A 27,546-nucleotide genomic window follows, 5' to 3' on the forward strand; every position below is an offset into this window, starting at 1 on the left:
AAGTGAGATGCCCTTTCCCCGACACTCACAGACACTGGCCTGAGATGCCACTGCTCTGCTTTAATGGGGGATGGATAGGAATGAAGGGGCGTGTCCTTCCTCCACCCCTCCTCGACGGTCCGTGTCCTCTGCCTGCGTCCCTGCCTGCTTCCGTCTCTGCTCCATGGCCGGAAATGGGGCCCAGCGCCCTGGCCGACCTCAGCAGACAGGCAGCTCCTCCCTGTGCAGGGGCCGCATGGGGCATGGCAGCATCCCTCGGTGCATGACTGGTCCTCGGTTCCACCCAGACAGGCTCAGGCTGGGAGCGCCGCCGTGTGGAGTCTGGGAGGGAGGTGAGGCTCAGCCAAGGCGCAGGGGTCCCCATCCCGCTGCCTGGCACGCCCAACCCCCCACCAGGCACACCTCTCCTGAATCTGTCTCAGCCGCTGCTGCTGTGCCATCATCTCCTGCCTCTGTCGCTGCACATGGCCCAAGAGGGCCCACATGATGTGGCTCTGCTTGTCTGCATGGACCTGTGGGGTCAGGACAGAAACCTCAGCTGGGGTCCGCCTCACCTCCTATCCCTCGACCCCACCCAGACCCCCCTGCTCCCCACTGCATCTGTGTGACCCGACAAGTCACTGCCACTCCTTGGCCTCAACTTCCCCACCTGTAAAATGGGGATGAAACAGGAGTCCCTTTGTGGGGTTGTTATGAGCATGATGTGGATTTTTAGAGGGTATAAAACAGTGCTGGATATGTCATGGGCACTCAAGAAATTCTCTAAATAGTATGCATTTATTGAGTAACTCCCATGTGCCCCACCCCATGCTGAGGATTTTGTCTGCACCGAGTCCCTGGCTCTGCTTTGAGACATCAGTTGTCGCCCTTATTTGCAAATAGGGAAACTGAGGTATGGGAAGGGACATGGGTTTTGCCCAGGGACACACAGAGTAGAGGCCAGGGTACTGGAAGGCTGACCTTTGGGGGGGGTCTCTGGGACAAAAGGTTCAGAAATGAGGTCTGGTTGTGAATCAGGGTCTTGACTCCCCCAGGGCTGGGAACCCCTTACCTTTAAGGCCTCAAATTCTTGGCGGGCATGGCCCAGCCAAGCGCCTCTCAGCTGGACTTCCATCCGCTTCATTTTCTTCCATAGCACTTGCTGTCCTTGGGCCACTTCCCCCAGCGCCTGGGCTGTGGCTTCTGCCTGCAGCTTGAGACCATCCTCTTCCATCTGATCAATAGATAGTGGATGTTAGTAGGATGACCTACTGGGACTGGCCTGATTTTAACACTGGAAATCCTGTATTCCAGGAACCGCCTCAGTCCTGGGAAAACCTGACAGTTGGTCACCCTAGGCGTAACTCTCCCATAGACTCCTATCCACCCCACAACACCCCAACTGCAGCGTCTACCTGCATCTCCAGTAGGCTCGCACGTAGCTCCTGGGCTGCATCCTGGCCCTGGCTGACCTCCTGCCCCAGGAGCCCCAGTGCCTGGCCATAGAGGCTCAGGCTGTGCCCGGCCTCTGTCAGCTGTGCCTCCGTGGCCCTGTACACGCCATTGAGAGCCTGGCTCAGCTGCAGGGCCCCGTGAAAGAGAAGGGTCAACTCCTCCTGCTGTGCCGGCTCCGAGCCGCTCATGGGGGCCACCAGGGCAGGCTGGGCCACCATTGCCAGGGCGCACAGCAGGCACAGCACAAGCATGGGCATGACTGGGGGGCTGGGGGTGTGGCCACAGCAACACTGCTGCTGCCTTTTATGCCTTAACACCCCCCTTAACCTCAGGTCAATCGTTAACCGGCCAGCCGGGTGCCCTGTGTTGTGCAAGGGCCTGGCGATGGCACTACAGTTGCATCAGGCGAATGTCCAGTTGGGCCACGCTGGCATCACGCTGGCTGGGGCTCGGGGCCAGGTGTGGGCTGGGGCCACTGGGAGAGGACAGGCCCAGGCCCCGCTGGGAGACCCTACGGCTCCTAGCCTCAGTTTCCCCTCCTGTGGATAGGCATGACAACAATAATGGCAATAACAGTGAGGCTTTTATGAGCTCCATTGGTTTTCCCAGAGCTGTCCCACTGCTGTTACAGTAGCTGGTCTCATAACCTTCCCACAAGCCTGTGATGCTGGAGTTTTTGTTGGCCTGGTTAAGAGCTAAGGGAGCAGGTACAGATGGGGGAGACTCTCCCAAGGCCACACAGCCTGACTCCAGGACCTCCACGTACCCTGGATCAATGCTAACTGCCATTTGTCTCCCTGGATGACTGTGGGCAAGTGCCTCTGTTTCCCTGTGAAATGGAGTGTGATGTGAGTCCCTGCCCACAGGCTGCTGGTGAGAAATAAATGAGTCATTTCACGTCAGGTGCTTAGAACAGAGCCCAACACACCCAGAGCCAGTTGGTGCCACATTAGTGTTTGGTGCAATTATTGACATTTTTGTAATTTAGCATCATTGGTATTACAAAGGCTCAGTTGGGAGGCTTGATGCCCCCATTAGACAGATAGGGAAACCGAGGCCCAGGGGTTGGTTAGGGCTTGAATGGAGTTACCCTGGGGGAGGGAGGCAGAACCCTGACCCCAGCCCAGCCCTTGCCTTCAACTCCAGCCTTGGTTTCCCCACCTGAGAGACACGCCATATAATTCTAGTGGCCTCTCCTGGGGGAAGGGGTGGTCAGGCTCCTGAGCTGGGTGATGGGCAGGTCAGCATGGGCGGGGCTCAGGCCTGGTGCTGGTTGCCTGGGCTACCTTCTCGGAAGCCTGGCCCTTGGCGCCCATCTGTCCCCTGCCCTCTGCCTCACTGTGTACCCTCAGTACCCCCAAAGTCCCTCTGTGTTCCCACCCTCTGCCACACCGTTCCCCTTCCTGTGCTCTGAGGGTGCCCGTCTGTCCTCCATCCTCTGCCAGTCACATCTCCCTCCTGGCACCCATACGTGTCCCTGACCCGGCTCTCAGTGCCCCAGTGGTGTGGCCACTGTCCCCTGGCTCTCTGTGCCTCTGACGGGGACGTGCCCCTGCCCCCGCAGGAACCTGCTGTACGTGTACCCGCACAGCCTCAACTTCAGCAGCCGCCAGGGCTCCGTGCGCAACCTCACGGTGCGAGTGCAGTACATGGCGGGCGAGGACCCCAGCCAGGCCCTGCCGGTCAGTGGCTGGGCCCAGGGGGAGGCGGGCGGGGTGTCCCCCGCCGGCCCCTCATGCCCCTGCTCCTCCAGGTCATCTTTGGCAAGTCCAGCTGCAGTGAGTTCACCCGCGAGGCCTTCACACCGGTGGTCTACCATAACAAGTATGTGGGGTCGGGGTGGGGGGACTGATGGGGGTACAGTGGGGCAGGAAGAGGGACCAGGGTCGGGGGAGTGGGGGGGGGGTGCCATCTCCCGGAGCGCTAATGCGGGAACCTGAGGCAGAGAGCAGGGACGGTGGGGCCCAGCAGCACTGGGGGAACATGTGGCAGAGGGGGCGGGGCAGGCAAGGGGGAGCCCAGTCCCCAGCAGAACCCCCAGCCCGGCCCTGCCAGGTCCCCTGAATTCTACGAGGAGTTTAAGCTGCGTCTTCCGGCCTGTGTGACCGAGAACCACCACCTGCTCTTCACCTTCTACCACGTCAGCTGCCAGCCCCGGCCAGGCACGGCCCTGGAGACTCCTGTGGGCTTTACTGTGAGCTCCCCTCCACCACTGCCAGCCCGCACCCCCATGCCCAGCCCTCCTGCCCCCTGTCCGGCCCCATACCTGACCCCCAGCCTCTCCCCAGTGGATCCCACTGCTGCAGCACGGCCGCCTGAGGACCGGCCCCTTCTGCCTCCCTGTGTCCGTGGATCAGCCCCCGCCCAGCTACTCCGTGCTCACACCGGACGTACGTGCTCTGGACTCCCTGCCAGCTAGCACCCTGTCCCCCATCGGTGCTCCCAAGTACCCCATTCGTGCCCTGCTTTCCTTCCCACCAACACCCCTGGGAGCCTTGTCCTCCATTAGGGCCTCCAGGGCCCCTGCCTGCCTCGTCACACCCACCCCCATTATTAATTCTGTGTGACCTGCTGCCCCCGTGCGTGTCCCTCCCTGTCCTCGACTAGCCCTGCCTCGTGACTGCCCCCTCCCCTGCCTCTGCACTCACTGTTCCGTAGTGAGATTCCACTGCCTCTCCGCTGCAGCCCCCCACTTGCAGCCCTGCTTGCCGCCCTAATCACCGTCCCTCCCCATGCGAATGTTCTGTCACCCTCCCACATAGCCTTTAATTTGCACCCCGGGGACCTCGAGTCCTCCCATCATGCTATTTCCTGTTCATTCCCTCCAATAACGGTCACCCTGGCTCTCCATTCTCCTGTGAGCATCCCAGGCTTCCGGCCTGCCCGGTGGACCCCCGTAGCGCTCCCCTCCATCTGCCCCTATCTTTGAGCTGGGCGGGGCCCAGGGGCAGGGTGCCCAGTGGCTCCCGCAGGCGGGGCTATGCTCAGGCCACGGTGTCGCAATGGCTGAGGCTGGTGGCCTGAGCGGTGGGGAGGGCCGGCCGGTGCCCACTTGGTGTGTCCCTCCCGCAGGTGGCGCTGCCGGGCATGCGCTGGGTGGATGGCCACAAGGGTGTGTTCAGCGTGGAACTCACGGCTGTGTCCTCTGTGCACCCCCAGGTAAGGGGTGGGGCCAGAGCCCAGGAGTCCGGCCCTGGGGTTGGGCAACAGTTACCGTTGACAAGGGAGGCCTGGCTTCGGGCCATTGGACGTGACTTTGGTCAGTGGGGCCAGGCTCCAGGGAAGCTGCTGACTCAGGCAGGGGCAGCCATGCCAGTGGCCATCCCAGCTGGAGCTTTGGCCTTTGCATGGTCTCTCCTCCCCCCACCCCATTAGTCCCTTGCTATTTCTGTGATCACTCCCCATCTTTTCCTTTTCTTCTTGAGCTACCGTCTTGTCCCTTTTCTCATGTATTTTCCATTCACTGATCCCCAGCCTCGGTGTCCCAGCCTACTCAGCCTCGCACTCGATCCCCTGGGCCCTTTCTGGACTGGGGGCCCTGGCCTCGCCCTGCTCACCCCTGGTCCCCCACCAGGACCCCTACCTGGACAAATTCTTCACCCTGGTGCACGTCCTGGAGGAAGCGGCCTTTCCATTCCGGCTCAAGGATGCCGTGCTGAGCGAGAGCACCGTGGAGCAGGAGCTGCGGGCCAGCCTGGTGGCCCTGCGACTCACCAGCCCTGAACCCCTTGTCGCCTTCTCCCACCACGTACTGGACAAGCTCGTACGCCTGGTCGTGCGGCCCCCGATCATCGGCGGCCAGATCGGTGAGCGGGCACAGCCTCATACCTTAGTTTCCCCATCTGGAGAATGGGCCTTGGGTCCCCTGGTCCTGGGTGACCTCCCATAGCCCATTTATCTCTCTGGTCTCAGTTTTCCAATCTGAAAAATGGCCCCTCAGTCCCCTAGTCCCCTGACTTTTTGATGGCCACGTGAGCCCCTTGGACCCTGAAGTCTCTTCCCTGGGGAAGTAGGAAGCCCTGGGACCTGGAACTTGACCTCTCCTCTGCCCGGCAGTAAACCTGGGTCGTGTAGCCTTTGAAGCAATGGCTCATGTAGTCAGACTCGTCCACCGGAGCCTGGAGGCTGCCCAGGACACCCGTGGTCACTGCCCAGTGCTGGCTGCCTATGTCTACTATGCCTTCCGACTGCCTGGCACGGAGCCCAGCCTCCCAGGCGGTGAGTGTTGGTGGGAGACCCTGGGGCACAGGAAATACCTGGGAGCAGAGCATCCCAAGCAAAGGGAAGGGCATGTGCAAAGGTCCTGAGGCTACACAGGCTTTGGATGGTTTGGGCAATTTACAGGAGAGAGAGAAGTTTTTGCCCCAGCCCCCGGGGTATGGTCTTTGTAAACTTGACTGGCATGTGATTCAGCCAGTCAGCAAGCAGGGACTCAAGCAGAGCTGTCTGGGTTTGAATCTCAGTTCTGCCTACAAGCTCTGTGATTCTGGGCCAGTGACTTTACCTCTCTGGGCCTGTTTTCCCATCTATAAAACGATGATAATAATAGTATCTCTCACAGGGGTGCTAGTAGTAGTCAATGGCATAGTAATCCATGCAAAATGCTTGGCACACTGAGCGCTCAATAAAGTTGGATTTTTTTTCATTTGCTAAATAATTAACAATAAGCACTAACACTTATAACGTGCCAGGCACTGTTCTCAGTGTTTTTCATTCTCCCCAAAATTGCTATGAGGCAGAGCCATTATCACACCCATTTTACAGGTGAAGAACCTAGAGGTTCAGAGAAAGAAAGTGACTTCGCCAAGGGCAGCTGACTGGGAAGGGGCAGGGGGTCATGAGGGCAGGTGGGCAGGGGGCTGAGCGTATTCCTGCTATCATCAGGGGCCCCTCCAGTGACGTTGCAGCCTGCCACGCTGGCCCGTGGCCCTGGCCGCCCCACAAGCCTCTACCTGGCCCGCTCTAAGAGCATCAGCAGCAGCAACCCTGACCTGGCCGTGGCCCCTGTCTCCGTGGACGACGAGGTCTCCCGCATCCTGGCCAGCAAGGTAGGGCAAGGGGCCCCTGCTCTCTCCAGCCTCAGTGGTCATGGCTGCCAGGTGGGCAGGTAAAAGATCTCAGTGTTGACAGAGGACAGGAAAGACAGCCAACAGCATGGATGAAGACTTGACCCCGGGTTATTCCCTGGCGGTCCAGTGGTTAGGACTGCAAGCTCTCACTGCCAAGGGTGCGGGTTCAATCCCTGGTCAGGGAACTAAGATCCTGCAAGCCACGCAGCCTGGCCAAAAAAAAAAAAAAGACTTGACCCTGGACATTAGGGTTGGGCTCTGGCTGTCACAGGTTTGGAGCTGTGACTCGGACTCTTAGGCTGACCCAAGGACGGGTGACTGGATCGTGAAAAGAGAGCACCATGTACATAGCGCAGTGGTGCATTTCCATGTGTACCCTATGCATGTACGTACGTGGGGCACGTATATGCACGCACCCCACGCACATGGGAACGCGGGTGCATGTACTCATGCATTCCAGGCACAGACGTATGCGGGAGGCATATACGTGTGCACCCCATGCGCATTTGCGCACACACACATATTCCAGGGTTGTGTGTGGGTGTCCACGTGGGCACACGTGTGGCCCAGGACAGTGAGCACGCTTGGTGTTTCACGCTGGTTTCCCTGCCCTCTGCCCATAGATGCTACCACTTATCCGTGTATCTCCAGGGTATCGACCGCTCACACTCCTGGGTGAATTCTGCTTATGCTCCAGGAGGCAGCAAGGCGGTGCTGCGACGGGCACCCCCTTATTGTGGGGCCGACCCCAGACAGGTGCCCTCCCTGCCTGCCCCTGCACGTGTGTCACCCCACCTCAGCATGAGCTCCTCCCACCTTCCTGGCTGGGGCCGACTAACCTAGGGGGGCTGCCTGGAGGAGGCAGCAGACCCCCTCCTGCCTTTGTTTGGGGCTGTGGAGTGGATGTTGTAGGCAACACAGGGTCATCTTAACCAGCCTTTTGCTGCCACACAGACCACCGCCTCAGGCAGAGACAGAAGGGGCAGGGTGGTATGCAAATAGCATGCAAATGATATGCACATTCAGCCACTCTAACCTCACTGTCCCGCATGGCCTGTTTCTCTCCCTTTCATCCACTCTGTTCGGGAGACTCTCAACTGTCCCCTTGACACAGCAGCCTGAATGATGCCCAGGGGATGGAACTGAACCTCTGGGCTCCCCCACCCCGTTTCAGGCAGAGGAACCCCTGTGGGCAGCTTCCTTTGCTTTGCCCCTTCCTGGGACCTGGTGTGGGGAGGGGCTTTGCCATCAGACCCTGGATCGGGATCAAGTCCTGGCTCTGCTATGGGCTCCCCCTGCGCCCCAGGTTCTGAATTTTCAGAAGTGAAGACTTGCTATTCAGTGCAGCGGTCCGAGCCTGGGAGGGAGTTAGGGTATCACAGGCAAGATTTTGTTGGGGAGATAGATCCTCAACCCAGCCTCATCCCTGAGTTACTGGCTAGTCGGGGAGATAGACACCCATCAAACAAACACATGAATATATAAGTGCAGGGGGTGAAAATACCTGAAAGGAAACGAACTGAAACAGGGCCACCAGCCTCCCTCTGGGTGGTGTGGGGAGCCTCTCCCGGGAGGTGACATTTTTGCTGGTACCTGAAGGGTAAGATAGAGCCAGCCAGTGACGGGTGGGTGTTCCAGATGGAGGGAAGGGCATATGCAGAGGTTGGAACCAAGCTCAGAGGCCCCTGGGCACCAAGGGCTGGATTCCCTGCATACTTGGCCCCAGGCCGTGTTCCAGCTCTGTACCTGTCACCTAGGCAACCTGCATCGCATGGCAGCCAGGGAACTGTTCACAGCACGAGCAGGGGGACTTTTGGACAGTCTTCTAAGATTTGCTGGGAGTCTGGGTTCATGGGCCTTTCCAGTCCCCCCATGTTTTTAACAGGTCTCCCCACCAGTGCCCTCAGTTCTCTGGGGTGTCAGCTGGGCCTGGAAGAGCACATAGGAGGTGACAAGGTGGCAGGAGGGCAGGCATTCCAGGCAGGAGGCGGCAGTGAGGCTGGCCTTTGCAGTAGATGGCCCATCTGATGCGGGCTGAGGAGCCCGGGGTGTGTGGCTGGGACTATGGGAGCTTGGGGGGGCCCCACGGCCAAGGCAAGGACCTGGGCAGTTTCCAGGACCGGGCCAGCTCCATCACTGGGTCTCCTCTCCCTGTCAGCGGCCTCACCTGACTAGCAAAGGAGGCGGGGAGACTGGAGCTTGAGCACCTCATGCCCATTTCACAGATGGGGACACTGAGGCCTGGCAAGGCCCCAAGCAAGGCTGGAGCGGGTCCAGGCCTGGAAACTGGGGCTCTCTTGGCTGCTCCCACTGCCTCTCATCACCATCTCACCTCCTCTGTCCTTATCTTTCTTTTTCTTCTTTCTCCTCCTCCATCCTCCCTTTAATCCCCTTTGTCTATACTCTACACCCCTGTCTACACTCTTCCTCCTCCACCCTGGTGCCCTCCGCCTCCTCTGTCCATCCCTGGACTCACGGACTCACTCACACTCTCCGCCCTCGTCCCCACTTGGCTCACCTCCTCTGACCACATCCTCTTCTCCGTCTACACTGATTTTACCCTCCCCACCTCCACTCCTCCCATCTCTTTTCTCTTATCTTTTTCTGCTGGGTCCTGCTCCACCTGATGGGCTCCCGTCCACATTCTTGCCTGTTCCGTTCACCCTGCTTGTCCCCTCCTTACCTGTGTCTTGCTTCTTCTCGTCTCTTCCATCACATTCTTACCCTCTCCATCCGCTCCCACACACTTCTGTCTTTATTAACACGGCTCTCTCCATCCACGTCCCCGCTGTCTGTCTACACGGCCACGTCTTTCCTCCATCCACGCTGACTGTCTCTCTTTCCCATCCGTACCGCCTGCACCCACTCTGACCCCCCTCGCCATCCCATCCCCTCATCATCCCATCATAGGCCATGGACCGCAGCTCTAGCCGAACCTCTTCCTACCTCGAGGGCTCCTCCTCGGCCCCACCAGCCACCCAGCCAAGACCCACTGTGCAGAAGGTAGTGGGAGGCAGGGGGGTGGGTGACTCCATTTTGGGGTCCAGAGCTCCCTTGCCCTCGAGCCCAGCAGGGTCTGGAGAGCCCGGGGAAAGGGCACATTGACTCCTCCTGGCCCCTTTCCTCCTGCATGGCCTCTCGCTGCTCTAATCCCAAGCCCTCCAGCTGCATCCTCCCCTGTCACGACCTCCAGACGGGGGTACAGGGTGGGCTCCTCTGCTCTCTGTGATCCCTGCCCCTGCCCCTGCCCCCAGCTGCTTCATGAGGAGCTGGCCCTGCAGTGGGTGGTCAGCGGCAGTGCCGTGCGCGAGGCTGTCCTGCAGCATGCCTGGTTCTTCTTCCAGCTCATGGTGAGACGCCCTCCTCCCCGCCCAAGAACAAGGGGCCCCCAGGGGAGACTCTCCTTGGGGAGAGAAGCCGCCTGAGAGTGTACCCAAGCCCCCTGAGAAATGGCCCCAAGAGACCCGCACGTAGAGAGAGATAAGAGATGCCTAAGGGAACGTTTCTCTGGAGAGGCCCCCTGAAAGTTACCTGAAACCCCTTCCACAGTGAGAAGGATCCCCCCTACCCACCTTCCCTATAAGACCAGTGAGAGACCCCCAACTAGCAAGGAGGCCTCCCCTGCAAGAGAGAGAAGGAAACTGTTGGGATCAGACTTGAGACACCCCACAGACTCTTCAAGAGGTGCCTTGAACTATTCCTGCTGACTACAGCCATCCCCCCTCAATCTGGTGGGCCTTCAAGCCCCACCCTCCTACCTACAGTCAGACGTTGACCCCTGGAGACCTGCTCTAGCCCCACCTATACTCTCTCAGCCTCCCACCCCTCTGCCTAGCACCCACTCAAGGCCCCGCCCATGTCTTTCTCAAGCCCCGCCCACAACCTGCAAAGTCCCACCCACAGCTCTCGGGCCCTCCCCACAGCTATCAGGCCCCACTCTCACCCCATAACTACAGGGCTCAAGCCACATCCAGGACCCCTCATGCCCACCTTTAGCCCACTTCAAGCCACCACTCACAGCCCCCCAATCTCTGCTCCCTTCTGGGAGGCTGCCTCCACCCACAGCCCCTCAAGACCCACCCCCCACCCTCTTGCCCCACCCCCAGGTGAAAAGCATGGCGCTGCACCTGCTTCTGGGCCAGAAGCTGGACACACCCCGCAAGCTTCGCTTCCCTGGGCGCTTCCTGGATGACATTGCTGCTCTGGTGGGCTCTGTGGGCCTGGAGGTCATCACCCGCGTCCACAAGGTAAGGGGGAGGGGCCTCCATGGAGGGAGGGTGGGGCAGGGGTGCTTGGGGAGGACATAGAGCCAGCCACATGAGGCATCAGTCCTGTCCAGTGCCTCCTGGCTACAAGACCACAAATCCCATTTGCTGAATCAGTCTGTTCACGCAACATCTATTTCTTAAGCACAGCCCTGTGCTGGGAACTAGAGACACAGCAGTGAACAAAACAGACCCAGTTCCTTGCCCTCATGGAGCTGACTTTTAGGGGAAGACTTGAAGGACATGAGGGAGCAATCTATGTGATATCTGGGGGAAAAGCATTCCAGTCAGGGGGTGAACAGCAAGTGCAAAGGCCCTGAGGCAGGACCGTGCCACTGTCAGAGGAGCAGTGAGGAGGTGAGTGGCTGGGGTGAAGTGAACAAAGTGGAGAATGGGAGTTGGTGAAGGCAGAGAGGTGACAGGGCAGATGCATTAGCCCTTAGCACAGTATCAGTATACAGTAAGTACTCAGTAAATGGATGTTGATGTTCCGAGACCTTGATGGTTATCCAGGCCCTGGACCATTAATTCCAGTGCTCACAGAAGCTGGGCAGACAATGATAATAGTAATAAAATTATGCATTTATTGAGCACTTACTGTGTACCTAAATACTTTATTTTTATTATTTTTAAATTTTATTTATTTATTTTTATTTGTTTATTTTTGGTTGCACTGGGTCTCCATTGCTGTGCGCGGGCTTTCTCTAGCTGCGGCGAGCGGGGGCTACTCTTCATAGCGGTGCGCAGGCTTCTCATTGCGATGTCTTCTCTTGTGGAGCACGGGCTCTAGGCACGCGGGCTTCAGTAGTTGGGGTATGCAGGCTCAGTAGTTGTGGTGCATGGGCTTAGTTGCTCCGCGGCATGTGGGATCTTCCCGGACCAGGGCTCGAACCCGTGTACCCTGCATTGGCAGGTAGATTCTTAACACTGTGCCACCAGGGAAGCCCCTACCTAAATACTTTAGATGCATCACATCATTAAACTCTCCCAACAACTCCATGAAGTTAGTATTATTGTTTCCTCCATTATACTGTTGGAAAAACGGAGGCAAAGAATGACTGAGTAACAACTTGATACCATATAAGTGGGAATGGGCAGAATGGGGATTTGAACCCTCACCACCAGCTTCAGTTGGGGGAGCGGGGCTTATGGTGGACCAGAGGGCATGTGGCCAGAGTGTCTGATTTTTAAAGAGAAAGGGGACTTCTGGATTTGATGGGAATTTTCCAGATTTTTGAAATGCTGGTCGGCCCAAGCTGGCCCTTTTGCAATCCTCCATGACCTCTGGGCTGGTCTCAAAGGTTTTAACCTTGTTTCACTAGAGCCTCCCCAAGGGCTGAGTTCCCGGAGGCTGATCCAGATTATGAGGAAACCCTCCTCAAAAGGGCTGCAGGGAAGAACAATGCCCTTGAGAAGCACCTTTGTCACAGCGCTGGGGGGGTATCAGTGATGGGCCACAGCGGTTTCATTCCTTCACTTGACATTTATGGAACACCAACTGTATCAGGCTCCATGCACAAGTCTCTGCCCCACTTGAGGACTCGGAGCTCAGGTGGATTTTGTATATTGTTTCTTTGGGTTGCAGGGAACTGCGGGCCACCGAGGCTAACTTGTGAGGCCAAGAGTAGCTCCCGAAAGCAGGAGGGCAGCTGGGCCTTGAGGCCATAGGAGCCTCCTTCCTTGTCTTTCCTCACACTTGCCAGGCGCTTCCTGCTCCAGGGCCTTTGCACTTACTGTTCCCTCTCTTCAGAACGCCTTTCTCCCCTGGGCTCTTGCTCATCCTTCAGGCTTCTCTTGAAATAGCACCCTGTTAGTTGTCTTTGAAACACATAGAACTATCTGGAATACTCTTATCCCCCATCCCCCCCCCCCATGAGACTGAGAGCTGGACAAGCAGCAGGGACCACGTCTGTCCCGTTCACAAGACTTGGTACATAATAGATGCTTGTTAAATGATTTCTTAGGGTTTATCAGTTAGGGCAAAGGTTAATTTGCTTGAACATCATCACAAATGGTTTAAATGTGACCAAAGTTTATTTCTGAGCATAGGTGGGCTACGGGGGGCTCCACGGTATGGGCCTGGCCATCTCAGTTCATCATGGTACCTGCCACATCAGGCATTACAGGCTATGGAAACCAGAGGACCTGCCCCTTCTTTTAAGTGGCCACATCATTCCTCTCAAATCCCATTGGCCAGAATGTGGTCACATGATTGTTCTCAGCTGCAAGGGAGGCTGGGAAAGGTAGTCCCTATCCAGCTCTGAACTCTGAAAAAGCATCCCAATACCTGTGAGAGGATATGGTGGGGGGTCAGCAGCCAGTCTCTGCCATCTGTGTTGTGTTACTCAAATCTGGTGAGAGAATAAAAAAGAGTGTCCTCAACAGAGCCGGGTGGAGGGTAGACACTAACTGTGGGGAAGGGAAGGGCTAGTCAGAGGAGGAGGACAACCAGGAAGCCTGGGAGTCCGGAGCCCAGAGACAAGGGCGTGTCAAGGAGACCCAGGGTTTTCGGGCAGTGACACGGCTCTTAGAGGTCACTGGTGGCCTTGGCGAGAGCCAGGCCAAGGGCAGGGATGGAGGCTTGATGGGGTGAGTGGGCATGGGCTGACAGGCCTTGTGCCCCCAGGACGTGGAGCTGGCCGAGCACCTCAACGCCAGCCTGGCCTTCTTCCTCAGTGATCTGCTGTCCCTGGTGGACCGCGGCTTTGTCTTCAGCCTGGTCCGGGCTCACTACAAGCAGGTATGGGGTGGGCGTGGTGGGAATGGCACACCTGCAGAGACGTGGTAGGAACAACACACCTGTGGAGATGTGGTGGGGACGGCATACCTGTCGGGGACTTGGAGGGGATAGCACACCTGCGGGGGCATGGCAGAGGGTGGTGTGGATTGGTGGGCAGAGCAGTGTAATGTCACCCGCTGAACCCTCCCCCGCAGGTGGCCACACGGCTGCAGTCGGCTCCCAACCCGGCAGTGCTGCTGACCCTGCGCATGGACTTCACCCGCATCCTATGCGGCCACGAACACTATGTGACCCTCAACCTCCCCTGCTGCCCCCTGTCGCCCCCGGCCTCGCCCTCGCCCTCCGTATCTTCCACCACCTCGCAGGTGGGCTGGCCTCACATCCTCTTCCTCTTCTTGACCTATGACCTCTTGCCTTTCAGCCCTTCTTGTGTGGTTCCCTCATCTCTGTCCATTTTGCAATAGGCCACTGCCCAGGGGACTGACCCCTTACCTCTGACCCTTCACCTCTGACCCTGCATTTTCAGCAGTTTCCTGGGAGGACCGGCTTCTGACTTCTCACCCCTAAATCCTAACTCCCAGACTGGCGTTCCATCTGCCATTTCTCAAACCTTTGACTTTGGACCCTGTGCCCTGTCATCTCACAGATGAGTTAACCCTAACCTCTCACCTCTGACCCTTGGCCCCTGGTCCCTTGCTTTGTCCTCCTCTCCAGAGCTCCACCTTTTCCAGCCAGGCCCCAGACCCCAAGGTGATCAGCATGTTCGAGCTGAGTGGGTCGTTCCGGCAGCAGCACTTCCTGGCTGGGCTCCTGCTGACGGAACTGGCCCTGGCCCTGGAACCTGAGGCCGAGGGGTGAGCACAGGCCCTGCCTGGCCGTGGGGCGGGAGGAAGGTCCAGGAGGCACGTCCACTCTGTCCTGAACACCTCACTACCCCACAGGGCGTCCCTGCTGCACAAGAAGGCCATCAGTGCTGTCCACAGCCTGCTCTGTGGCCATGATGCTGACCCCCGCTACGCCGAGGCCACTGTGAAGGCCCGGGTGGCCGAGCTATACCTGCCACTGCTGTCACTGGCGCGGGACACACTGCCACGGCTGCATGACTTTGCTGGTCAGCAGGGCAAGGCGGGGTGGCGTCCCACGATCTGGGGGCCTGATTGATCCCACAAGGCTCAGATCAGGAAAGGTGGGCGAGCATGTTAGGAGTAAAAACATGGGTGTTAGGATCAGAGGAGTGGGTTCAAGTTCTGCTGTGGGGCCCCAAGAAAGCCATTAACCTCTCTGAGCCTCAGATTTATCACCTGTAAAATGGAGACAGTGGTAGCATCAACTACTTCCTAGGATTATGTGAAAATCTGAGGACGTGTAGTACTGGGATATTGTCAGCATGCAATAAATGGGAGATGAATTATCTTCTAGAAAGAGGTGTGAGGAGGGAAAGGTGGGGAACATCAGTTGGAGCCCTGTGTTCGTTCATTTATATGCACATTCATTGGCACCACTGATGGATAAGTGTGTTCAGTGGTTGGAAACACAGACCTGGGATTGGTGGGTTGATCCCCTTCATCATTCAGGGGAAACTCTCAGTTGTTATCTCTTGAATTTTTTTTTTCTGCCTCATTTTCTCTCTTCTCTCCTCCTGAGACTCCAATTACACGTATGTTAGACCTTTATGATCATGTTACAAGTGTCTGCTGTCCTCTGTTCTGTTTTTCATTCTGTTTGCTCCCTGTGCTTGAGTGGGGAAACTTTCTATTCACATGTGTTTGAGCTCACTACTTCTGTCTTCTGCTGTGTCTGGTCTTCTATTAATCCCCTCCATTGAGTTCTGAATTTCAAATTTTATATTTTCCAGTTGTAAATTTTGATTTTGTTGTTGTTGTAGATTCTAGTTCTCTGCTGAAATTCTCCATTTTTTAACCCATGTTTGTGCATCTTTTTTATTTTAAAGTTTTGCTCACTTCAACATTTGATCATTTCTGTGCCTGCTTCTATTGTCTTTTCTCCCTTATCAGTCACCTTTTCCTGCCTCTTCACATCTTCTGATTTTTTATTGCATTTTGGACATTGCATGTAAAAGGACCATCAGGACTGAAGCAATGTCATCTTTTCCCAGTGAGCATTCCCCTTTCTCTCTCTTAGGCAGCTAGGATAAGGGGCTGATCACCTCAATCCAGTCAGGAATTCAGCTAGGTTAAACTGGGCTGGAGCTTTAGTAAAACTCAGTTGACTTTGACCTTTTATTTCAAGACTCTCTGGGGTGAAACCTGTTCTGTATTTGTTGGCAGCAACTCTCTCTGATGAGACTTTTTTTTGGGGGGAGGGGGGAGTGGAGAGAGTACTCTTTTAAGATCAGAGATTTTTTTTTTTTTTGGCTGTGTTGTGTCTTCGTTGCTGCGCATGGGCTTTCTGTAGTTGCGGCGAGCGGGGGCCACTCTTCGTTGTGGTGCGCAGGCTTCTTATTGCAGTGGCTTCTCTTGTTGCGGAGCACAGGCTTTAGGCGTGTAGCCTTCAGTAGTTGCAGCACCCAGGCTCAGTAATTGCGGCACATGGGGCCTAGAGCACACGGGCTTGTGGCATGTGAGAATCTTCCTGGACCGGGGATTGAACCTGTGTCCCCTGCATTGGCAGGTGGATTCTTAACCACTGTACCACCAGGGAAGTCCAAGATCAGAGATTTTGGAACCAGACTGTTTAGATTAAAATCCTAGCTCTACCATTTACCTACTGTGTGACCCCAGGAAAGTAACTTAACCTCTCTGTGCCTCAGTTTCTTCTTCCAAAGAGTAAGGGTGATAAAAGTACTTATCTCATAGGGTTGTTTTGAAGAGTAAGAGTTAATATTGTTAAAGTGCTTAGAACAGCACCTGACACAGGAAATGTTATGTAAGCGCCAGTTGGTGCCATAATAATAGCAGCAGTATTTATTATTTTGGTTGTCACCATTGCCATCATCATCATCATCATCATCTTTACAATGACTGCTCCTGTGCACCAGGCCATGTTCTAAATGTTGAGTTTAGAGTGGCCAGAGCAGATATAGTCCAGGCCTTTGTGGATCTTAGAAACAGTTGCATGATGAATGTATCTAATTACAAGTACAGTAAGTGAGCTCTGGGAGTCAATAACTAGAGACTCCACCCTGGTCTGGGGGGTGGAATCAGGGAAGGCTTCCCTGAGGAGGTGACCTGTGAGCTGAAATCTGAGACAGAGACAGCACTTAACCACGGTCTCATTCTTTTCTCCCCCCAGAGGGTCCAGGTCAGCGGTCAAGACTGGCCTCTATGCTCGACTCAGACACAGAAGGGGAAGGGGACATAGGAGGGACCATCAACCCCTCAGTGGCCATGGCCATCGCTGGTGGCCCCCTGGCCCCTGGCTCCCGGGCCAGCATCTCCCAGGGCCCAGCGACAGTGAGTACCGGCCTTGTCCCCAGAGACCCCATCCAACATTTGATTGTTTTTGTGCCTGCGTCTAATGTCTTTTCTCCCTTATCAATCACATCTTCCTGCCTCTTCACATGTCTTGTGATTTTTTATTGTATTTTGGACATTGTGTGTCTGATAACCTGGTAATGGAATTTATGCAGTGAAGTATCAATCGGCCAGTTCTCATCTTAATATGGAGAAAAATGAAAGTCACCTCTCTCCCTTTGAGTGCCCTGTCCCCTCTCTGTCCCCAGGCTGCTCGCTCAGGCTGTGCCCTCTCTGCCGAGTCTAGCCGGACCTTGCTGGTGTGTGTGCTATGGGTCTTGAAGAATGCTGAGCCAGCCCTGCTGCAGCGCTGGGCTGCGGACCTGGCCCTCCCTCAGCTGGGTCGTCTCTTGGACTTGCTGTACCTCTGTCTGGCTGCCTTTGAATACAAGGTTCGAGGGGTGGGCAGGGGACTGGGGTATAGGAGGCAGGTTGAGGATGCATGTGGGGCCTTCGGGTGCCATAGGCTGGGTGTGAAGGAGTGGACCGTTATCAGTTTCTGGGGAGAAAGGGGTGGACTGTTTCTGTGCTGAGCCAATGTGAAAAGGGAGAATTTCCTTCATGAACAGAATTCAGGACGCACCGAGAGCTTGCTATAGAGTGGAGAACTGTGTCTTCAAACACAGAGTCCTGGAGGTTGGAAAGGGCCAGAAAAAGCAGGACCAGGTTAGCCCACAGAAAAAGGCAGAGTCAACCTCGAACTTATTCTCTGTCCTTGCAGGGGAAAAAGGCCTTTGAACGTATCAACAGTCTCACATTCAAGAAATCACTGGACATGAAGGCCCGGCTGGAGGAAGCTATCTTGGGCACCATTGGAGCCCGACAGGAGATGGTGCGACGGAGCCGTGGTGAGAGGGAGATGTACCCCATGCACGTCCCTACCCAGTGCCTCCCAGCCTTTGTACAAGGGGCCCCAAGACGGGGACCATCTCTGCCTCTATTTGGCTTACTTTTCCCAGAAAGAAGTCCATGCGTTATCCCCGTACACGTGGGTGTCTATGTTGCCTGTTCACGTCTAACTGCATCCACTCCGCAAGCATCCACGTCACCCAGTGTCCTCACAGGGATCCCATGTGTGTGGGATCCATTCTCATGGTCATGTGTGTCTTTATGTTTTTGCACATCTGTGAACATGCACCTGTGTGTCTCAGAGAGGAGCCCATTTGGGAACCAGGAGAATGTACGCTGGCGGAAGAGCGTCACACACTGGAGACAAACCTCGGACCGTGTGGACAAGTGGGTGTGGGCAGGAAGTAGTTTGCTGGGGTTAGACCAATTTCCAGAGAACTGGCGCCCCGCCCAGGGCAGCCGAGGGAGGGGAAAGACCTCAGCTGTGGGGTGGAGTCTGGCCCTAAGAGGCCCCCTCAATCCCTCCTGTCCCCTCTAGGACCAAGGATGAAATGGAACACGAGGCTTTGGTGGACGGGAACCTGGCAACCGAGGCAAGCCTGGTGGTTCTGGATACACTGGAGATCATCGTGCAGGTAGGGCTTGATCCAGCATCTCCCTCACCTCTGACCCCACTACAGGGCCTTGTGATCTCTGACTCCAGAATCCTTCTCCTTCCCTGACTCCATAACTACCCCAGTCTCTAACAGCTGGATTTCTGGCCCCCCAGACGGTGATGCTGTCAGAGGCCCGGGAGAGTATCTTGGGCGCGGTACTAAAGGTTGTGTTGTACAGTCTGGGCAGTGCCCAGAGTGCCCTCTTCTTGCAGCATGGCCTGGCCACACAGCGGGCCCTGGTATCCAAGGTGAGTACCTCTGACAGCCACGCTTCTTCAGAGTAACAATCACAGCCCATTCGTTGAGCGACTGTTGTGTGCTCAGCAACTCCATGAGGCAGACACTCACTCCTTAGCTACAGTTTGCAGAGGAGGGAACCGAGGATCAGAGTGGCAGAGTTACTCACCCGGAGTCACACAGTAAGGGCTTAAACCCAGGTCTGACGCCAAAACCTGCTGGGCTTGGCCAGAGAAGGCAGAACACAGACCGATGCTTCTGCCCATGTCCCCAAGGAGGACCTTCTGAGCCAGAACGGGGAGGGGCTGACTGGTGTCTGTCCCGCCCTGGGGGCCAGTTCCCAGAGCTGCTGTTTGAGGAGGACACGGAGCTGTGTGCCGACCTCTGCTTGAGGCTCCTGCGACACTGCGGGAGCCGCATCAGCGCCATCCGTACGCACGCCAGCGCCTCCCTCTACCTCCTCATGCGCCAGAATTTCGAGATTGGCAATGTAAGTGGGGGTGTGGGGGGTGTGATCTATGGCTCTGGGGAGGGCGGCCGACTAGGGGTCTTGACGCGATACACGCAGGGCAGGAGGGGAGAGGGGTGAAGTCAGCGGGTCGAGCAGGCTCTGGTGTGAGGGTCCGAGGTCCACAGTCAGGCGTGCTCTTCCTCCCCGGCCCACCCAGAACTTTGCCCGCGTGAAGATGCAAGTGACCATGTCGCTTTCGTCCCTGGTGGGGACAACGCAGAACTTCAGCGAAGATCACCTGCGACGTTCACTCAAGACCATCCTCACCTATGCCGAGGAGGATGTGGGGCTGCGGGACAGCACCTTTGCTGAGCAGGTGACCCCGCCGGACCCCCGCCCCACCTTCCGTAGCCAGGGTCTTTGCCCTGCCATGCTTGACCCCTGACCCCACCACCTCGGCTCCGTCACTCCTGGCCATTCCCCCGCTCCAGGTCCAGGACCTGATGTTCAACTTGCACATGATCCTGACTGACACGGTGAAGATGAAGGAGCATCAGGAGGACCCGGAAATGCTCATTGACCTCATGTACAGGTGAGGAGGGCCAGTTGGAACCTTCCGCCATTCACAGACAGGTGAGGGGAGAGGAGGTGGTGAGAGGGTCAGGTGGGGAGGGAGCAGGTGAGCGTACAGGTAATAAGAGAGACAAGTAAGGATGGACAAGTGAAGAGGGACCAGGAGAGGAGACACGTGAAGATGACCAAGTGAGAGGGCAGACAGGTGAGGGGCCAGGTGAGCAGACAGGTGAATGGAGGGGTGAGCAGACAGGTGAGGGCAGGTAAATGAGCAAGTAAAAATGGTGCCAGATGAACATACAGATGAGGATGACAGAGGAGCACAAGAATAAGTGAGGGGGACAGGTGGGAGAGACAGGTGAGGTGCTAACCCATGAAGGGGTGACAGATTAGGGGAACAAGTGATTTGGAGGAGAGTGAAGGGTATTTAGTAAGAAACTGGGGAGTGGGAGATGGGGGCCCAGGTGATGGAGACAGGGAAGGCAGGGGGCATACAGAAGGGATGGGCCTGGGCAGACCCCACTCTGGGTCTGGGGAAGACCCAGAGTGACACTTGTGGGGGTAATGAAGAGATGGACAGGTAAGGAGTGGGATAAGTTAGGAGACAGGTGAATGGGGTAAAGGTGAGGAGATTGGCTGGGGCAGATGGGTGGGGTCACAGGTGAAGGGGATGGACAAGTGAGGGGTGAGCAGTGGGGCAAGGGGAGTCTCCATCCTCCTCACATCCCCCCTCACCTGGGTTCTAGGATTGCCCGGGGCTACCAGGGCTCCCCAGACCTGCGGCTGACGTGGCTGCAGAACATGGCGGGGAAGCACGCGGAGCTGGGCAACCACGCGGAGGCCGCGCAGTGCATGGTTCACGCGGCCGCCCTGGTGGCCGAGTACCTCGCTCTGCTGGAGGACAGCCGCCACCTGCCTGTGGGCTGCGTTTCCTTCCAGGTGAGCGGCGGGGATGGGGGGATGGGGGGTGGGGTAGTGGCGGGCAGGGGGTGGCACACGCGGGCCGAGGACCAGGCTCTGACGCCACCTCCCACCCCAGAACATCTCGTCCAACGTGCTGGAGGAGTCCGCCATCTCTGACGACATCCTGTCGCCTGATGAGGAGGGCTTCTGTTCCGGGAAGCACTTCACGGAGCTGGGGCTGGTGGGGCTGCTGGAACAGGCGGCCGCCTACTTCACCATGGTGAGGCCTGGGGCTGGGGCGGCATCGTGCCTCTGCTGATGGGCCCGATACCCGCTCCTGGAGACTCCAGGTGAAGCTGCTGCCCGGACCCTTTCTGGGCAGGGGATTTGTGGAGGAGAAGGATTGGGATCCCTCAGAGGCCCCGTTACCTGCCTTTCTCCCCATAAAACCCTTGACACATGGTCTGGATATAATAAGCCTTGAATATATTCAGTTACCATTTTAAATTCTTCTTTTTTTTTTTTTTTCTTTTTTTGCCACACCATGTGGCTTGCAGGATCTTAGTTCCCCGACTAAGGGGATTGAACCCAGGCCCCCCTGCAGTGAGAGTGTGGAGTCCTAACCACTGGACCCCTAGGGAATTACCTAAAATTCTTTTTTGTTATAAAAAATTTCAAGAACACATAAAAGAAAGTTGTATCCCCACAACCCCCCATACCCAGCACTCAAATTCAGTGACCACCTATATTTACCATCCTGTTTCAGTTCTTTGCATCAAGCCTTCTTTTTTTTTTTCCTTTTTTTGTAAAGGTTTTTTTTTTTTTTTAATGTTGTTTTTATTATTATGATCACTTCGCTGGAGTCTCAGAGACAGAGGCCTTGGGAATAAGCCAGATGGTATACACAGACCTCTAACAGTCAGCAAATAGCTAAGGATACCTGCCGTGTGCCAGGCTTGATGCTGGCCCTGACTGGGGGCCAGCGGCACTCAGGAGCGGCCATTACCATGTGCCGGGAGGCAGTTGGGTGTGGAGGTCTTAGGCACCATGGCAGAAGGGCCGGCCTTCAGGTCCTGGCCCTGGGGAGCCCCTCCACGTCTCTGAAGTTCAGTTTCCCCTCTGAGGAATGGAAAAAAAAGATGACTCCTCCCACCAATGAAGGAACATGGGTAGAGTGTACATGTACACAGCACCGGGTCCATAGTAAGCATGGTGGAGACCACAGAGGATGTCTGCAGGGGCTGAGTGGAAAGGCTGGTACCCCATCTGGGGCAGGTGTGGTCAGGGTGGGCTTCCTGGAGGAGGTGATGGAAGATGGCGCCCTGGAGGGTGGGTAGGAGCATGGAAGGAGGGTTGTTCCAGGCAGGAGAGAAGATCAGGGCTGGTGCTGGATATTCTGATGTTCCACCCCCAGGGTGGGCTCTATGAGGCAGTGAATGAGGTCTACAAGACCCTCATCCCCATCCTGGAAGCCCACCGCGACTACAAGAAGCTGGCTGCTGTGCACGGCAAACTGCAGGAGGCCTTCACCAAGATCATGCACCAGGTGGGCCCAGGACGCCCTCTCAGACCCTGCCCTCGGCCCCAGCCCCTGGCCCCTGCTGGGCTCAGCTGACCTTGACCCTTCTGTCCCCACCCACAGAGCTCCGGCTGGGAGGTGAGTGGCCATGTGCCTCTGGTCAGCAGTGGTCAGGGACCACCAGGGGGCGCTGGAGGAGCACAGCTGCCTGGCCGCGGGGGCTCAGTGGGCGATGACGCACCCCACTACTTCCCCCCAGAGCCCCCCTCCCTGCCCCAGATCTCCAGGGCAGCCTGTGACTCACCCAGCTGGGAGCTCTCCAGAGACACCCCTCCCTCAGGCAGGGCCAGCTTGGTCACTGCCTGGAAGGGGGGACCTCCAACTTCCTCTGTCTCTGTTTCTTTTTGTCTCTCTCTTTGTGTCTCTTGGTCTTTTTCTGTCCATCTCTCCCTGTCTCTGTCTCTCTCCTTGATCACTCTCTCTGTGTGTCTCTCTTGGTTTCTGTCTCTCCCTGTCTCCCCAGCTTCCCCCAGGATCTCTGCTCCTCATTGCCATTTAATGTCCCCCCCTCTCCCGCCTCTCCCCTACTTGGGTCTATTTTTAGGCATCTCCTAGTTTGGGGAGAATTTTCTGGCCAAAGATGGCAGGAACCCAGAACCAAGGGGGGAGGACTGGGTGGGAGCTGGGCGGGGCGGGCAAGTCCCCTCCCTCCCCGGATCTCCTCTCTCTGCCCATTGGAATAGTTCTCATGGGGCAGCAAAACCAGGACTCTGGGGGTTGGGGGCTGTGACCTCTGACCTCACCCATGACTTTGTCTCTCTGCCCCCTGCTCCCCACCTCCATCTCCTGGTGCCCACCTCACCCTGCCTGGATCTGCCTTGGTGAGTGAACATGGAGCCACCCCCATCCTTCCCGGTGGAAAGTAGTCTACCTGGAGGGAGGGGGACCTTCTTGGCAGAGTTAGATCTGGGAGGGGAGGGGATGCACTGGAACAAGGGAACCAGAGCCTCTGTCCCAGAGCAAGAAACGGCCACGCCTTCCCTCAGTCACTCATGCATATATTGAGCACCTACTGTATACCCAGACCTATAGGCATTGAGGACCCAGTTATGAGCAATAGGGCCCCAGTTCTCATTTCATATTGAGATCCAGACTCTGAAGAACTGCGTGGGTCATGAGGGAGAATCAGAAACTAGGGGTTTGTGTTAAATGAGAATAAAGATTTGGGGGAGGTAGGAGACAGGCTGGGGAAAAAGAGTGAGGGTGTGGGCAATTGGCAGTCATCTGGGTCCATGCCCCTCCCTGCCTGTGTCCATGATGTGATGTTCTTGTGGTGTCCGGGGTCCTCCGCCCATGCCCACCTCTTCCGCACATGGCGCCTGAGGACCCATGTGTCTCTGGTGTAGGGGGACCTCCAGCAGGGCCTCCTGGGCAACAACAGCTTTCCCACAGCCCCAGCGTGTGTTCGGGACATATTTCCGCGTGGGCTTCTACGGCGCCCGCTTCGGTGACCTGGATGAACAGGAGTTCGTGTACAAGGAGCCGTCCATCACGAAGCTGGCCGAGATTTCACACCGGCTGGAGGCACGTCCTGGCGGTGGGGGGTGGACAGGGCACTGGGCTGCCCTGGGGCGGGGTGGGGCGGGGTGCCCTGGGATAGGGCACTGGGGCTGCAGCTGTGCAGCTGTGAGTCAGCCCCATGTCCTCAGGAGTTCTACACGGAGAGATTTGGGGAGGACGTGGTCCAGATTATCAAAGATTCTAACCCTGTGGACAAGACCAAGCTGGACCCCCAGAAGGTGAGGGCTCCTGACTATCCCCCCAGGGACCCCGAAATCCTATATTCAGGGAGACTCCAAATACTATAATCCTGTGGCCCCTCAAATCCTATATCTCTGGGAAACTCCAAAGCTTATCTCCCTTGGGGACCCCACGTCCTATTCCTCAGGGGATTCCCAAACATCCAAAGGAGACATAGGGAGACCTGGGAACCCCAGATCCAAAGCCCCCAGACCCAGGGAGGCCCAAATCCCCTTTCTCCAGGGATGGGGCCCCTGCGGGAGGCCAGCAAGCCCCAGGTGTGTGTATTGGGGCTGAGAGCCTCACCCCTGAGCCCCATGCCCCAGGCCTACATCCAGATCACGTACGTGGAGCCGCACTTCGACACCTATGAGCTCAAGGACCGGGTGACCTACTTCGACCGCAACTACGGGCTGCGAACCTTCCTGTTCTGCACGCCCTTCACGCCGGACGGGCGCGCACACGGAGAACTGCCCAAGCAGCACAAGCGCAAGACGCTGCTCAGCACAGACCACGCCTTCCCCTACATCAAGACACGAATCCGCGTGTGCCACCGGGAGGAGGTGGGCAGGGCCCAGGCCTGGGGGAGGCCCAGGGAGGGGAGGTGCAGAGACCCCAAAACCGAGGGAGGCCAGGGACCCCCAAACTCCAACCTCCAGACCCCAATCTGCAGACTCAAACCCCCTACGTCCAGACCTTGCTGACCCAAGGCTGGACTAGAACAGACCAAAGTTATCAGAACCAGACAAAGGCAGCTAGCTGAACCTTGACCCCCACCCTGCCAGACCCAAGCAGGCAGGAGCCCCAGACCTGGTTCCTTACAGCCTCTTGGACCCCTGTCCACCCCCAGCTGGGGTCCAAGCTGCCGTGGGCTGGGTTGGGTCAGGACATCCTCAGGCCCCGACGTGTGCCTGCTCATCTCCACCCCGCAGACAGTGCTGACGCCAGTGGAGGTGGCCATTGAGGACATGCAGAAGAAGACCCGGGAGCTGGCCTTCGCCACCGAGCAGGACCCGCCTGATGCCAAAATGCTGCAGATGGTGCTGCAGGGCTCCGTGGGGCCCACTGTAAACCAGGCACGGCCGGTGGGGTGTGCAGGCTGCCTGAGGGCCCCCGGGGGCCATGCAGACATCGTCACAAGCCCCTATCACCCCACAGGGTCCACTGGAGGTGGCCCAGGTGTTTTTGGCCGAGATCCCGCAAGACCCTAAGCTCTTCAGGCATCACAACAAGCTGCGGCTCTGTTTCAAGGACTTCTGCAAGAAGTAGGCCTGATCACCCCCGCAATCAGATTCCCTCTAACCCCCGCGTTATGGCTCTCTGCCTGTCTGACTCCCCAGTACAGCCTATCAACCTGAGCCCCCATTGTAGCCTCTCTGATTTCCATTAAGTCATATCCACCTGCCAGACCCCCATTTATAGGCTCCTCTGCATGCCTGACCCCAGCTCGCGGACTCCCCACCTCTGGTCTTGCTTTGTCTTCTGAGTGTCAGCCCTGAGCATCTCCTGCCATCTGGTCCTCCCTCAGGTGCGAGGATGCGCTGCGGAAGAACAAAGCCCTGATTGGGCCGGACCAGAAGGAGTATCACCGTGAGCTGGAGCGCAACTACTCCCGCCTGCGGGAGGCTCTGCAGCCCCTGCTCACCCAGCGCCTGCCTCAGCTGCTGGCGCCAAACGCAGCCGGCCTCAGGTGCCTGACCCAGGCCTCCCACCCTAGAGAGGGAGAGAGGGGGCAGGCAAAGCCAGGCAGAGCGTGGGGGCCGTCATACACGTGCACATCAACACGGGTGCTCAGGGCTTTGCACAGTCATGTGAATACTCAGACACATACACATATTCAAGCTCTGGGCAACCGTTTCTGATCATTTCCCAGGTATGTGACTTCATTTTTCTGAGCCTCAGTTTCCACATCTGTAAAATGGGCATGATTCATATCTCCAGTGGTGGATTCTAAGAATTTCTGATTCCATGACCAGATCAGAACCAATGTAAAAGGAGCCAGGAAGACCATAGAAGACCTCCTTGGAGGAGGAGGGGGGAGGAGAAGGAGAGGGGGGAGGAGGAGGAGGCTGGGAAGTATTATGGAGTTGGGGGCCCTGTGGCCATGTTGATCCACTTCATTCGTCCCCCAGGAACTCCTTGAACAGAGCAAGTTTCCGGAAGGCTGACCTCTGAGCCCACAGGGCCTGAAGCCACACCCAGAGGAACCAGCACCCTGGACTCAGCTGTCTGTGCCTTCCTGACAGTCTCCCCTACTGCCCACTCAGCCACGGGGTGACCACATTGCACATGGGTCTGGGCCCTCTGTCCCTTTTTTCTCGTCTGTGTGCACTGATGCTTCTTACCTTTTCTAATTTAAAATGGTTTTTATAAACAGCCTGTGTGGTGTGGTCCCTGGGAGCTGGGTCCCGTGTGTACCCTCTACCCGCACACCCTGATTGTTGATGCACAGACACTGAGAACCAGTTGGGTGCCAGGGACACAGCAGTGACAATGGATGCAAATTTCTGCCCTTGTAGAGCTGACATTCTAGTGGGGAAGGCAACACACAAATGACAATGTCACATGTGTGCAGGGGGAATAATAGTAACATTTATTAAACTCTCATTAAGTGCCCAGCCCTGTATAATTGGCTCCCGCAAAGACACTGCCCTGTTTATGGGCCTTTCTGCCTGAGGGATCTCTATTAGGCCCCTGCCTCATGGTTATAGAATCATCTTAACACCACTATCAGGCAGGCAGCGTTCTTAGCCCCATTTTACAGATGGGGAAACTGAGGCAGCAAGTAAAGGCTTGGTGGAGTTAGGATTGGAGCCCAGGTCTGGCTGGCAATGGAGCCCAGGCCTTAGCTACGGTCTGTGCAGTGTCGCGCTGACCCAGCCCTCCCTTCCCGCCCCGCGGTGGTCACGCCACTGTGTACCAGGCCTGTGCTGGGCGGCTTCCAGCCCTGAGCCGGCGGGGGGGGGGGGGGGGGGGGGGGGGGGAGGGGTAACCTCCCGCAGCGGCCGCCGCCACCACCACCACCGCCCTCCCTCCAGGAGCTGGACCCAGGCCAGCCCCGCCCTCTCCCGCCCCCCGCAGCGGCCCAGCGGCAGCTGTCGGGGGGAGGATAGTGGTGCGGGGACCCTGCCCCGAGGACAGGAAGAGGGAGCGAGGCCGGATACCCCCACGCGCGCACACACACCTGCCCGTCCAGGTGCGATCGTGTCCCCCCCGCCCCCATCCCCCTCCCCTCCCCCTCCACAGTGGCCGGGCCGCTGGCGACTAGAGGGGCGGGGCCAGCCCGAGGGCGGGGCGGGGCGGAGCTACCGCCGAGGGCCGGGCGCTCGGGCGGCGGCGCGCTGAGGACGCACGGGCGGCGGGACGCTGGGACCAGCGGCGGCCGGAGCGCGCGAGGCGAGTAGGACCCGGGCTGGGTCGGGGTTCGAGTCCGGTTCGGGGTTCGAGCGTGGTCCCCACCCCACCCACCCCACCCCTAACTCCGGAGCGCGATCTCGCCGGTCTCTACCAGCTGCTGCCTCCAACTCCATCATCTATGCCCAAACTTTCCGGACTTTGAGTGTCTTGGTCCCGCGCC

The 27,546-nt window shown here is 57.3% G+C and overlaps 2 protein-coding genes across 12 annotated transcripts in view; one reads left to right on the top strand and one right to left on the bottom strand.

Moving 5' to 3' along the window:
• The window catches only part of DOCK6 (dedicator of cytokinesis 6), a 45,545-nt gene extending 19,200 nt beyond the window's left edge, over positions 1-26,345 (top strand). For 3 of the 11 annotated variants that reach the window (XM_061190445.1, XM_061190447.1, XM_061190446.1), the window contains exons 15-50: positions 2,999-3,116; positions 3,188-3,258; positions 3,490-3,628; positions 3,723-3,824; positions 4,507-4,593; positions 5,009-5,240; positions 5,491-5,652; positions 6,319-6,482; positions 7,155-7,259; positions 9,414-9,506; positions 9,758-9,853; positions 10,610-10,750; positions 13,395-13,508; positions 13,703-13,873; positions 14,223-14,362; positions 14,450-14,619; positions 16,761-16,921; positions 17,191-17,373; positions 17,703-17,829; positions 18,133-18,217; positions 18,369-18,465; positions 18,600-18,734; positions 19,061-19,213; positions 19,392-19,550; positions 19,666-19,766; positions 20,494-20,686; positions 20,787-20,930; positions 22,065-22,196; positions 22,293-22,307; positions 23,628-23,753; positions 23,879-23,968; positions 24,296-24,532; positions 24,902-25,045; positions 25,128-25,234; positions 25,498-25,659; positions 26,102-26,345. In XM_061190445.1, the coding sequence (XP_061046428.1) occupies positions 2,999-3,116; positions 3,188-3,258; positions 3,490-3,628; positions 3,723-3,824; positions 4,507-4,593; positions 5,009-5,240; positions 5,491-5,652; positions 6,319-6,482; positions 7,155-7,259; positions 9,414-9,506; positions 9,758-9,853; positions 10,610-10,750; positions 13,395-13,508; positions 13,703-13,873; positions 14,223-14,362; positions 14,450-14,619; positions 16,761-16,921; positions 17,191-17,373; positions 17,703-17,829; positions 18,133-18,217; positions 18,369-18,465; positions 18,600-18,734; positions 19,061-19,213; positions 19,392-19,550; positions 19,666-19,766; positions 20,494-20,686; positions 20,787-20,930; positions 22,065-22,196; positions 22,293-22,307; positions 23,628-23,753; positions 23,879-23,968; positions 24,296-24,532; positions 24,902-25,045; positions 25,128-25,234; positions 25,498-25,659; positions 26,102-26,144 (4,699 nt within the window). In that variant the 3' untranslated portion in view covers positions 26,145-26,345. Of the gene's footprint in view, positions 1-2,998; positions 3,117-3,187; positions 3,259-3,489; positions 3,629-3,722; positions 3,825-4,506; positions 4,594-5,008; positions 5,241-5,490; positions 5,653-6,318; positions 6,483-7,126; positions 7,260-9,413; positions 9,507-9,757; positions 9,854-10,609; positions 10,751-13,394; positions 13,509-13,702; positions 13,874-14,222; positions 14,363-14,449; positions 14,620-16,760; positions 16,922-17,190; positions 17,374-17,702; positions 17,830-18,132; positions 18,218-18,368; positions 18,466-18,599; positions 18,735-19,060; positions 19,214-19,391; positions 19,551-19,665; positions 19,767-20,493; positions 20,687-20,786; positions 20,931-22,064; positions 22,197-22,292; positions 22,308-23,587; positions 23,754-23,878; positions 23,969-24,295; positions 24,533-24,901; positions 25,046-25,127; positions 25,235-25,497; positions 25,660-26,101 lie in introns of those variants that run through there. The other 8 variants (XM_061190448.1, XM_061190450.1, XM_061190449.1 and 5 more) reach the window with 6 other exon arrangements.
• Positions 219-1,701, bottom strand: ANGPTL8 (angiopoietin like 8). The gene is made up of 4 exons (XM_061190455.1): positions 1,395-1,701; positions 1,052-1,213; positions 403-512; positions 219-321 (listed from the first exon to the last, which is right to left on the bottom strand). The coding sequence occupies exons 1-4, from the start codon at positions 1,689-1,691 to the stop codon at positions 294-296; spliced, it is 597 nt and encodes a 198-aa protein (XP_061046438.1). The 5' UTR covers positions 1,692-1,701; the 3' UTR covers positions 219-293.
• Positions 26,346-27,546: the final 1,201 nt, after the last annotated feature.

This window comes from Eubalaena glacialis, chromosome 4 (assembly GCF_028564815.1).
Source record: "Eubalaena glacialis isolate mEubGla1 chromosome 4, mEubGla1.1.hap2.+ XY, whole genome shotgun sequence".
Lineage (NCBI taxonomy): Eukaryota > Metazoa > Chordata > Mammalia > Artiodactyla > Balaenidae > Eubalaena > Eubalaena glacialis.

Bases quoted from the DNA above. Each gene is read 5' to 3' on its own strand.
- ANGPTL8 (XM_061190455.1), bottom strand. From the start codon at position 1,691: ATGCCCATGCTTGTGCTGTGCCTGCTGTGCGCCCTGGCAATGGTGGCC. The intron at 513-1,051 runs GTAAGGGGTTCC...CTGACCCCACAG, and splicing joins AAGAATTTGAGGCCTTAAAG to GTCCATGCAGACAAGCAGAG. The intron at 322-402 runs GTGTGCCTGGTG...CCTCCCTCCCAG, and splicing joins CTGAGACAGATTCAGGAGAG to ACTCCACACGGCGGCGCTCC.